At 36.1% G+C, this 12760-nt stretch overlaps 1 protein-coding gene across 39 annotated transcripts in view; it reads left to right on the top strand.

Annotated features, from left to right (window-relative positions):
- The window catches only part of CLASP2 (cytoplasmic linker associated protein 2), a 175116-nt gene that overhangs the window by 126453 nt on the left and 35903 nt on the right, over nucleotides 1-12760 (top strand). For 22 of the 39 annotated variants that reach the window (XM_082348296.1, XM_082348318.1, XM_082348329.1 and 19 more), the window contains 3 exons: nucleotides 472-495; nucleotides 1865-2109; nucleotides 4518-4581. In XM_082348296.1, coding sequence (XP_082204422.1) covers nucleotides 472-495; nucleotides 1865-2109; nucleotides 4518-4581 — 333 coding nt within the window. The remainder of the gene's footprint in view (nucleotides 1-471; nucleotides 496-1864; nucleotides 2110-4517; nucleotides 4582-12760) is intronic. The other 17 variants (XM_082348307.1, XM_082348333.1, XM_082348298.1 and 14 more) reach the window with 1 other exon arrangement.

Raw genomic sequence — 12760 nt, forward strand, 5'->3', positions numbered from 1 at the left:
AAGATGTTGTATTTGATTTATATGAGGAATATTTAGCCACCAGGGCTAAAAGCTGAATCCCAATAATTTGACTGTGAATACTTCCATTATTTACATAACATAGATATTCCAGTTATAACTATCAGTTTTTAGGAAAAGACTATCCAACTATTAAGTCTAATTGGACCTAGGGAAAATCATAGAAATAAAACTAACTTTGGAAACAACAAAAGGATCCAAATAGGAAGAAGACTTGAGTTTCTTTGGGAAAACTGGTTATGGGAATATTCTGTAGCTTAGATTTTTTTTCTTTGGACTAAAGGATATTGACAAGTTAAAGATATATTCTCCTAATAAGCAGTTCTTATGTATCTATATATTTAAAAAGTTAATGTTTCTAATTATGGGCATTGTTTATGCCTACTTCACTGTGCTGTTTAGCAAAATGTTTTTCATTATTTTCAATTTTTCTCTTTAAAAATCTGCTCTCAGCTCTTAGGAGACATACGGACTAAGGTATAGACATTGCTGTTTTCTGACATCTTACGATACCGTAACTTTTTTTTCTTTCCTTCATCAGTTTAACAGATGATAGTCTTCTATAAAAAATTCAAATGGAAGTAATAAAATCCTTAGATATACATCATTTTTCTGTATATATGATTATATGATTATCAACAGGGAGATAGTGCTTAAATAGAGTGTCCTATGGGGGTTCTCATCCTTTAAGCCTGACTACTTTGTACAAATGCAATGATGTCATCGACACTGATGTCTATAACAAAACTGGTCTTGAAGACCAACACAGGAAATACCACATTTTTGCCATTCTAAATTAAGTTGGTGCCTCTAAAATCAATTTAGTGTTGGAAATGTCATTATAAAACTATTTTTCATTGAGTTCAAGTTATATTTCTTTTAGATTTTAAACTTGGAGAATTTAAGTCACCTGGAGCTGTGTAAAATTATTGTGCTTAAATGTTTCTTAGAAATATCTTCACTGCTCACCAGCCTAAATTCAAATATCAGATTACATAAAGATTTATTTCTAATTCTTCCAAAGAAATCTCAGATAAGCTATTTATTCTGTCTCATTTCACTTTTAATATTCAAAGTAAAATTAGCAGTTACATTTATTAAATAATAAGCTTCTGATGTAAAGAAATCAAAGGAATCTAAATATGCTTTCTCATAAATATTGAAATAGACAGTATAGACACATTGAGAAAAACATGGAGGACCCTCCAGGAGCTTGCCTCCTAAAAGTAAGAGTAAGCAAAACAGGCTCTCATCATTCTCTGTATTTTACTTCTCTAGGAAATGTCAGGGTTGGGTACAAGAGAAGAAAGAGTGGCAAGACAAGTGATAGTAGAAGTGAAAGGAGAATAGAGGAAAGAGAAGGTTGAGAGACAGAAAAAAATAGAACTTTACATGGGGAAACATGTTTTTCTGATCCATTGCCCATTTTCTGATCCATTCTCATCCTTTAAAAAGGTAGTAATTTCTTCTTAACAACTCAGAATTTTAGTACAGAGTCCATTTGTTTATACTCTTGTAGTTCTTTTTGGTTTTCCAGAAAAAGGAAAAAGAAAAGGAAGAACCCCATGTTTTTAGTGCTCCCCACTTTACATATCTGACTTCCATACAGTAGTCTTATTTTGCTTTTACCACTCCCCATAGTTAAAGAATATTTCATCATCTACTAACTCCTAAAACATGTTTTTTGAAGAAAAACTAAATATCAACATTTTATTATTACAATGATTAGCAGCATGCTTTACACTGATTTTTAAACAAAAACCAGTCTTTTTACGGTCAGTAGAAATTTGTGAAATACCGGCATATTATTTTAGCTACCACTAATGAGAGTCTTTCTGTGTAACAGAAAAAACCTGCTCGCAGAAGATATGAATCCTATGGGATGCATTCCGATGATGATGCCAACAGCGATGCATCCAGTGCTTGTTCAGAACGCTCCTATAGCTCTCGGAATGGTAGTATTCCTACATACATGAGGCAGACGGAAGATGTGGCAGAAGTCCTCAACAGATGTGCTAGCTCCAACTGGTCAGAAAGGAAAGAAGGCCTCCTGGGTCTGCAGAACTTACTAAAAAATCAGAGAACGCTAAGGTGAGTTATATTGTCTTTAAAATAATTGTCCTCGGGGCTTCCCTGGTGGCGCAGTGGTTGAGAGTCTGCCTGCCAATGCAGGGGGCACGGGTTCGAGCCCTGGTTTGGGAAGATCCCACATGCCACGGAGCAACTAGGCCCGTGAGCCACAATTACTGAGCCTGCGCGTCTGGAGCCTGTGCTCCGCAACAAGAGAGGCCGCGATAGTGAGAGGCCCGCGCACCGCGATGAAGAGTGGCCCCCGCTTGCCACAACTAGAGAAAGCCCTCGCACAGTAAACGAAGACCCAACACAGCAATATATTAATTAATTAATTAATTAATTAAAATAATAATAATAATAATAATTGTCCTCTCTGGTTAGCACTTTTTGACTTGACTTTTTCATAACACTTTAAAGGTACTGGTATGGGCTCATACGTGTCCTGAGTTCAGAAGGTGGCATCAAAATATTTTCCCAAGCCTTAGTCCTTTAGGACCATCTATACTATTGTTACTTTTAAAAATTTTAATTAACTTGCTCTATTTAAAGAAACATTCTAAAAGGAAACTTTTTATTCACAAATAGATGTTAAATGAAAAATGTTATTAATTTTTTTAATGGAAATAAATAATAAAATATGCATAATATTAAAGCTGACTCATTATTAAAATTCATTCCTGATAAGTTTTTCAGTGAGATGAAAGAATATTTATGCTCATTTGGAAATGAAGGAGTATTCTTTGTGTTTGTGTAATATTTGAATCTTGGTATAATATGAAATGGATTTGGAGTGAATTTCTCTAAGAACAAAAGTTTAGGGACTTCCCTGGTGGTCCAGTGGTTAAGACTCCACGCTTCCACTGCAGTGGGTGCGGGTTTGATCCCTGGTCGGGGAACTAAGATCCCCCATACTGTGTGGTGTGGCCAAAAAATAAAGTTAAAAAAAAAAAAAGTTTATATTGGTTTTTAGATGGGTTTGATTCGGTTTCCTTTCCTAATGGCTTTTGCTTGCTTTTCCTCTCTAAATTCTTTATGTTTTTAAATTTATTTTATTTATTTTATTTTCAGCTGCGTTGGGTCTTCGTTGCTGCGCGTGGACTTTCTCTAGTTGTGGCAAGAGGGGGCTAATCTTTGTGGCGGTGCGCGGGCTTCTCATCGCAGTGGCTTCTCTTGTCATGGAGCACGGGCTCTAGGCACGCGGGCTCAGTAGTTGTGGCGCGTGGGCTTCGTTGCTGTGCGGAATGTGGGATCTTCCCGGGCCAGGGCTTGAACCCGTGTCCCCTGCATTGGCAGGTGGATTCTTAACCACTGCGCCACCAGGGAAGCCCCTCTTTATTGTTTTTATCTGTGTAATGTTTTAAATCTCTATAGTCTATCCCTTTAAGAACATAGTTTCAGAAAATTCGTAAGTTTGAGTGTGGTGGAAAATAGCGGGCCACTTCCTGACTTGATACCTGAAATCAGAGTTTGATTTACTAGCTGAGTGTTTATTTTAGGAAGTATTAGAACTATATAATTTAAAATAAGTGTTTATCTATGTACTTCCTAATATATTTTAATGCTTTCATATCACAGTTCATGAATCACTACAATAAATCATCATATTGTTGTTCCCAGCCCCATCAAGATTAGGTTAGTATTAGGTTCAGTATATCATTTTAAATGGCAAGGAAATAGTCATAGTTTAGAAAGATTTTAGCCCTCAGGTGGCAAAATTTAAGAAAACATCATAGCATTTAAAAGGATAAGATTCATGTGCTGGGAATGTCATCTGTATACTTTCCTCTGTTGTGCTACATTAATGAAGTACAGTTGTATTTCTTTTCATATAACTTTCAACCTTTAAAATAGTGTCTGTTACTACAGAATTATTGTTGCATTTGATAAATTTGTATTTAGCCCTGAGTAGTAAATCCCACTAATTTCTCATTTAGGAGGGATGATTTTTTTTTTAGCTTTTTTTTTTTTTTTTTAAGAAGCCCAGTTATATGTAAGGTCACTTTTTTTTTTTTAAGAAGCCCAGTTATATGTAAGGTCACTTTTTTTTTTTTTTTTTTTTAGGCTGTGTTTGGTCTTCGTTGCTGAACGCCGCTTTCTCTAGTTGTGGCGAGCGGGGGCTACTCTTCATTGCAGTGTGTGGGCTTCTCACTGCGGTGGCTTCTCTTGTTGCAGAGCACAGGCTCTAGGCGAGCGGGCTTCAGTAGTTGTGGCTCTCGGGCTCTAGAGCGCAGGCTCAGTAGTTGTGGCGCACAGGCTTAGTTGCTCTGCGACATGTGGGATCTTCCCGGACCAGGGCTCGAACCCGTGTCCCCTGCATTGGCAGGTGGATTCTTAACCACTGCGCCACCAGGGAAGTCCCTGTAAGGTCACTTTTAAATGACTTCTTCCTACAGCAAGATATTAATTCCACTTTATTATTTTGACAGTCGAGTTGAACTGAAAAGATTATGTGAAATTTTCACAAGAATGTTTGCTGATCCTCATGGCAAGGTATGTTTTAGTATTTAAGATTACTCCTATAAGGTGTCATTATTGTATTGCCCCAAAAAAGAAGTGAATAATAACAAAAAACTATAAGCCATTTTTGTTTTGTTATTGCCCTAAAATGGCAATGATCTTTTCAAACATAATTGAAATTGAGTATTTGATATCATACTTAATTTAGAAATTGCTCTCTAGTAACTGTTTAAGCTTCTCCAAAGAGCGATTATCTAAGACTATAAACTGAAGAATATATAGTAACATGCAAAACTCTTATACACTTAGGGTGAGTATTTGTATTTCTAAAAACATTCTACTATTTGTAAAGGAAATAATTGGGGTAAGTTGAAAAAAGTTTCTAACTTTTTATTCAGTTTCCTTCTCTATTAACATAAATATATTCTTAAAAGAGCAATTTTGTAGAAAAGAATTGCCATTAAATAACAAAAAGCACAAAATATGGCTTCACCCATAGTTTGTTAGTAATATAAAAGAAGCATTTCATATATTGAAATAGTTCATAAAAATCTTCAGAACTTTGTTCAGTTTTTAATGCTGATTAAAATATATTTAAGTACTTATGCATAGTCTGCATGTATACTGTGAAATTTTGCTTTAAAATGTAAAATTTTGTTGTAAAATGGACTCATTTATTCTGTTTTCAGCAGTGTGTTTGACAATGGTGAAACTTTATTCAATATCTTCCTTTAGGACACCAGGTGTCTACATGAGAATTTCTAACCTAAGTGAGAGGGAGATGTGGAAGGGAAATCATAAGAAAGATATTAACAAATTTCACTTTATTGTTTTTTTTAATTGTCTTCACTTTATTGTTGCGCATGTCATTTCCCCCTCATTTTTTTTTCTATTTTCAATATTTTCATTACTTGTGACACTACTTAAAGATACTAAAATCCTACTCTATATATAAACTGAAATCCAGCTAAGAATTATAAATTGCTTGTACTTTAACTTCTAAAGATTATCCTTTTATCAGAAGGTATATTTATTTTATCCAAGAATGCAAGATCCCATTAAAGACAAAGATTAAAGTACACTAAGTTTATAACTTTCAAACTGAGCATGTAGATAACCGTACCATTTTATACTGATATTGCTACCACTAATTACAACTGTAGGAATTGCTTTAATGCAAAAATTTCTGTAAATCCTGAACAAATTAGCTGTTGACATTTTTTGTTAGCAGTATGAGCCAAAGGACAAGACAATTATGATCTGGGTGGACCTGTTTTATTAAATGATGTTTTAATTAATAATCTCTACAACTTTTAAAAATAGAGTTTTAAAACATCTTCAAAAGTAATATAATTCATCTCTACTGGAAGGTATGAGAGTGTAAGGCTAGATTATTTCTTGAAGTCACAGTTTTTTATTTTTTGTTAGGACAATAATGCAATTTAGTTGGATCCTAGGATTTGCACAGTAATAAAGAGAAACACTTTTTTAAAAAGCCTCTTGAAGAAAAAAATTTTTAAATAAAGTAAATGTTAAAATTAAAAAAAAAGTCTCTTGAAGATCAAGTAGGAAAACCAAGTTTGATATTGGTGAAAGCACAGATGTTTGGCCTCCCTTAGTAGATGCAGGGAACCAGCCACAATCCTTCCGAGAGTTTTCGGGAAGGAGACTTTTTTTTTTTTCTGTGGGATTTTATAGCAACGTACAATTCTTATTGATCCATCGGCTTTGTTTGTTTGGTTTTGTTTTTGTTTTATTTGGTTAGTTCAGTGAATACACATGTAAAGGGAAGATTTTTTTTAATTCGTTTTTGTTCAGCTTTTGTTTGGTGATTGTCCATCAGAGACTCTGCCGGTAATGTAATTCATTAAGAATAAACTGGATATATCACCATACTGTGCTGAGTTAAAAATATCAGGGTTTGATTTGAGCTTTTGCATCATATCTTTATATTATTAAAATAGTAGATATCCCCCCCCTTTTTAATTTTATAAAGTACTAACAGTCCAGTCATTAGGATCAAGCAGCTGTTTTTGATGCTTTCTTTTCTTTCCAAGTAAAATTTTGTTCTCTATCAAGAGTCGGCCTTTTTTGTTTGTTTGTTTTTCCCTATAAAGGGCCAGGTAGTAAATATTTGTAGCTTTGTGGGCCATAATGATCTCTGTCACAACTACTGAACTCTGCCATTATCGCACAAAGGTACCTATAGACAATATCTAAACAAATGACCATGGCTGGGTTGCCATAAAACTTTACTTATGAACACTGAAATTTTTATTTTCATAAAATTTTCATGGGTCACGAAATAGCCTTTTCTTTTGATTTTTTTAAAAAACCATTTTAAAATGTAAAACCATTTTTAGCTCTCAGACCATAGTTTCCCGACCCCTGTTCTATACAGTCAACTCTGGTCATTGACACTAAAATAGAAATATGTTCAAGAACCTCTGCTCGTGCTCATGCCACTGGTTGAAGGTTAAGACTGTTGAAGGGAAACAATGTACTGGCCCCTGCTGGGTGAAATCAGCCCTGTTATTCCTGTATATTGTGCCATTCTCCATTTCTGATCTGTGATTTTTGTCTAAAAGCCCAGTGCTGCCTTGCCTCTTCCTCTAGTTTTTTTCTTCTATCCTCCACAGAGACTGTGTCAGATAGTCTTTCCTCAGAACTCCAGCCCTGTTCACCTCTCCACCCAGCTCATGCCCCAAGCATATGTCCTGGCCTCTTAGCTTACCAAGAAAATAGAAGCCATCCAGCAGAAACTCCATTTCCTGTCTCCAAACTAGCAAAGTTAACTGCACATAAGCCCATTCTTTCTACCTTTTCTTCTATGGAAATGGCAGGAGGTCTTACCTTGAAGCTGTTGGTAGCCACATACACCTGTACTCCATTTTTTGCTAACATGGTCTTATCTGCTTGGTCTTCCAGGAATTTTTCATAAATTTCAGTTTGCTGTTTCACATCCCTTTTTATTTTTCAACCTTGTTGTGAGTGTATCCAGTGTATCTTTTCTGACACTTTAAGGAAAGGGATGTGGGAGAGATGGAAGAGGGGTGTTTTCTGTTGTGCCTGATCCAGTCTTCCTCACAGTAGACACCCTTTCTTTTCAGACACTTATCTCTCTGCTTGTTTTACTTACATTAGTGTTGCTTAGAGCATTGCCTTAGGCCCTCCTTTTTCACTCGGTACTTATCTGAAGCTTAAGTCACCCACTTTATCCTAATGACTCTCAAATGGTACTTCCAGCCCACATTGTTCTCCTGCACTTACTTAGTTACGTGCCTTTTGCTCATCTTAAACCTCAAAACTACTTTTCCTCCTGCGTTGCTTTATCTCATTAGATGAAACCGCTATCCTCTCATTGCTCAAGTGAAGAATTTGGGCATCATTCTAGAAATTTACTGAGTCCTAATTGATTCAGCCTTCTAAACATTTCCATTCTCACTGCTAATTCAGGGCACAATCATCTTTGGCCAGCTGCACCTCCTCCCCAACTCCTATCCCTAAATTCTCTTCCACACTGCATCTTTGAATAACCTTTCTAAAAGGTAAATCTTCTCTACTAACTTAAAACCCTTCAGTGACTACTCATTACCCTCAAGAAAATATTCAAACAAATCATTTTTGCTTGTCATTCCCTTCTCACTTTCAACCCAGCCTGGAAACTACGTTCATTTCCCCAAATACGCCACGTGCTTTTCCTCATAGCCTCGAAATAGGCCATCAAAGAGACTTCTCTTTTCTTCCTCAAGTGTGGGTTAGCTCTCCACTCTGAAATTGGAATCACTTATCTGTAACCTTAACTATCCTGAAACTCACAGGGCAGAAATCGTCTGAAGCCTTGCCCCCAGAATGGGCTGTAGTGTTTAGGAGACACCTCATACCATGAGGTTGGTTGGGGGGGGGTTTCCCATGTCCTTTTAAGTTGAAGTCAACATTTCAGTCTCTGTGTTAACAGCTTCTGAGTAGTAGCTGGCTTCCATGTTAACTGAAAGCTGTCCTTACTTCTCCCCAACATGATTGAGACCACCTGCTGTCCCCAACAGGTTACTTAGAGAACCAGGGTGTGAGCAGCAGCTCCATCTCCTTTCATCTAGGATCACCTCCATCTCCCAGAATGTTTCTCTTATATGTGTTAGAGTAAGCATCTGAGTCCAACTGAAATATCAGGTGAGCTCCAATACACATCCCAGAAAGGAAGGGCTAGAAAAGAGCTTCTATTTCAACTTCTGAATACAGTTGAAATAGATGCTGGCTTTTTACCTGGGACAGGAGTAATGTGGTTGGTAAATACAGTTTACAAGCTGAAATTATTTGATGTCCGTAAGTTGATAAATACACTTTTTAAACTTTCAGATACTACTCATACAATCACAGTGTATGACTCTGTAAAGCCTCTAAATATTTTTCTAAGAGAGGCAGTACAACACAGTGATAGCAACTATGGGTAGTGGAGCTAGATTGCTTGGGTTCAAATTCTGCCTCCATCACTTATTAGCAGTGTGTGCCTTGGTTTCTTAATCTGTAAAATAGAGTTAATAAGATTGCGATGATGATTAAATGAGTTAATGTATTTAAAGCCCTTACAACACACCAAGCACTATATAAGTTTTTAAAAAATAAATAAGTTTGAAAAATTAAGGAATTCAGGGCAGATTTTTATTTTGATTGCTCTAGACCCATTTTTTCCTTCATATGTAAGGAGTGTCAGATGCCAAAATCTATCCCCTGTGATTCTGACATTTGACTCTGAAGGACCTACTTGAGAAGAGCCACCTTCACTAAAGTGCATGGTTTGATTTCACATTTTATGGTCTGTATAGTCCTACCTCTTGAAGTCTTGAACAGCTGGGGTAGGAATTCAATCTGTGGCTACTAAAATGCGACACAGTTGAGTTCCCTGCTTAGAAGGACATATCTGGTCTCCTGAAGAGTGTCTGTAGTCTTAGGATCAGGAGACCACAACATACATCTTACCTGGGGAAAATTAAAAGTTGTGGTATAGTTACTTTTTACCTCCAAACAATAGTAATTATTCCAAGCCTTCACAGAAATAATTTAACTTGTGAATGCATTGTTTCTGAAGGGGAAAAAAAAAGATAAAAGAAAAATTCTAGATACTGTGCTTTAGAAACAAATGTTTGCACTGTACAGAAATTTTGGCAGGTGTCTGTTAGTCTTAGATTTTTTCCAGAAGTTGAGCCTCAAGGATAGTAGGGTCTGGAAAAGAAGCAAGTTTTTGCTTGTTTTTTTGTTTTTAAATTTCCTTGGCAAGAAGGTGAGAGAGAAATATAGGAAAATCACATACTCTTCTCCCATACTATTCATTTAACTCTTGTTTTAAAAACTATTTTGAGTTTATCGTAAAACTTTGAAAAACATTTGTCACTTTTATTTTCTAAGTGTTTTTCTTCCATACAGGAACTTGGCATTGATGGCGACTAATTTGTGTGTTTTTCTTTTTTTTCTTTTTTTCCTTTTGCATGCTGTCCCCTGTGTTGGAACTCTCAATAGAGAGTAAGTTGGTTCAATATTTGTTGGAAACCTAACTTTACTGCATGACTGTGAAATTAACCCTTTTTCTCTGTTTTCTCTCCCGAAGAGTTCATGCAGTGTTGGACCCTTTGCAATCCACGAAATGCTATTTGCAGTTATGCAAACTGTCATTCTGTTTGGAGATGTGCTTTTTAATCTACTAATTAATCTAATTTGATTATGTTCTTCTGTTCTATATTTGATGACTGGCACACCTAAGATATAAGAGGTTAAGAAAAGGCTGCCTCAATTGTAATAGCTCAAATATTATAATTTTCCAATAAACTACAGTTATAAATTGATTCCATTGAAGGTTGGTTTCATTGAATTATTAAAAAAATAATTCCCAAGTTTCACAATTAATTTTTTTAATTGAATTCCAACCTCCACATATGCGCTTTCTAATATTCTATTAATGGCATTCCACAAAAGCAAACAGGGCTGTTTAAGGAGCAGTGATTCTCAGCTTTCTCTTCTGAAATCAGATTTTTAGCCCTAGTGCTATATTAATATGTCCACTTTCCTCTTTCTCCTTTAATCATAGATAAGGAAATGGGAGAATATCAGCATCTGACAGTGAACTCTCTGTGATAGGGCAGTCAAGTAAGAAATTTTATGCAAAATTTCCAATGCATATTTTGGGTGGATATATATATATATGCATATATTTATCATTTAGTAAGTACCATTGATAGGATATAAGTATTTTGAAATATAATAGTGTAATTCTATATATATAGAGTACCATAAATAACATGTCTACATTTTTATTCAGTTATACTCACATTTTATCTAATCAAAAGAAATTTCTACTTTTGATTAGAGATTCAGAGAAGTCTTCTTTAAGAAAATAGCAATTCATATCTTGACAGGAACATAAACTTTGGATTATGTCAGGATGAGAAGAAAGGGCCTCCCCGGCATGACTAGCCTGAGTCCAGAGAAGTGGGAGATGTCAGAAAGACTATAGGAAAGAGAAAGAAAATCTTGGCTGCCATGAAAGGAAGGTCTTACATATCTTCCCTTGCATTGAGAAACAGGGTTGGCTACCAATTGCAGGGTAAGGTTTATTTACTTACGAGAAAATTCTTACTCTTTAAGGAACTTTTCCTGCACATTCATTGAACAACTTTTTAATTTGGTCCTCAGCCTCTGATAACTTTAGGCTTCGTTCTAATTGACGATACAAGACTAAAAAATATATAGTCTTTTTTCTCAAATGTTATATATTCCAGATGGGAAGATGATATAAATTCAGAAAAAGTGAAGTAGCACCATATATCTAGCCCCACTACAAGTTCCAAGTAGGGATGATCAGTGGCTGTTATCTAAAGAGGTCCAAGAAGCTTTTTGGCTGGGACTTGAGTGGTAAGCTTTGTAGAAAGTCATGCACTTTGTGTAAATAGGGGGATTAGGGAGTGTGGTAGGAAATCCGGAGTGTGTGTGAGATGTGTTCAGGGACAAAGAGTTTATGTTGCCAGATGGTCCAGCATGAGTCTGGAGAGTTAGAGCTTCGTCTAAGCCTTGGAGACTTTATTCTACAGACAGTGAAGGGACATGAAAGGATTTCGTTTCTATCAAAAGAGTGATGTCACAATCTGATGATGAGAAAGAAGTATGAGTTGGCCTGCCATCTGTTTTCTAAGTAAAGTTTTATTGGAACACAGCTGAGCTCACTTGTTTGCATACTGTCCATGGCCGTGCTACGATGACAGAGCTGAGTAGTTGCGACAGACACTATATGGCCTGCAAAGCCTAGGATATTTACTTTCTGGCCTGTTGCAGAAATCCAGACTTGCGGTCAGAAAGAATTGGTGCCTGTGATGATGTTGTGATCAACAGATTTGAGGAAGGCCAAAAGTGAGAGCTATTCTAGAGGTTATTGTGGGGCCTAGTAGGCTAGGACAGAGAGGCCCTGTCAAGGAAGTCATACTTTCGGTGAAAAGAGAATCAGGATGAAGACTGGCTTTTACATCTCTCCTTATTCAGGATGCAAAAGGAAAATGCCTGGTAAAAAGAATGAAAGAAGGAAGGGAGATAATAAGAGGAAAAACAGTGTCAAGCTACAGAATGGCTAAGCATACTAAGCTAATGAAAAAGCTATTACATTTCACGATTAGAAGATAACTGATGGGTGCAATAGGATGGAAATTGAAGGAGAAATTCTTGAGACAGTGTCTTCTGCATCTGTAAGCAAAGAATTTAAGTTGAGAATAAAAGAGTAAAGATAGAGGAGACCATACTTTAAAGAACAAGAATATAGAAAGCAAGATTAGTCTTAACAGAGGAATAAAATTGGCTCTTCCTTGGAGAAACAATTATGAGAAGGACAGCTATAGAGGAAATCAAAGTGAGGGAAAAGTCAGTGTAGAATTTCATTATGAATGACAGTAAAGTAGATGAGGTAAGTTGTCTAGTAGCAGAGCGGATGGAACACAATTAAAAACCAAGTGACTTAGCCATTGATTAGCTGTGGAAACCTTGGGAAGTCACTTAATTTTCTTCTCAGTTCCCTGAGAACCAGAGAAAATGGGAGGGTTGACTTGGGCATTCTAATGTCTGTGATTTTCAAAATGGATTTTGGCATAGAGAAAGCTTAAAGTTGGACTCTTCAGGAAAATAGGCAAGAGTTGAAACAATAAGAGTGAAAGTGAACCAAAGAATTAGAGTGTTGTAC

Source organism: Balaenoptera borealis (assembly GCF_965194805.1).
Source record: "Balaenoptera borealis genome assembly, chromosome: 12".
Taxonomy (NCBI): Eukaryota; Metazoa; Chordata; class Mammalia; order Artiodactyla; family Balaenopteridae; genus Balaenoptera; species Balaenoptera borealis.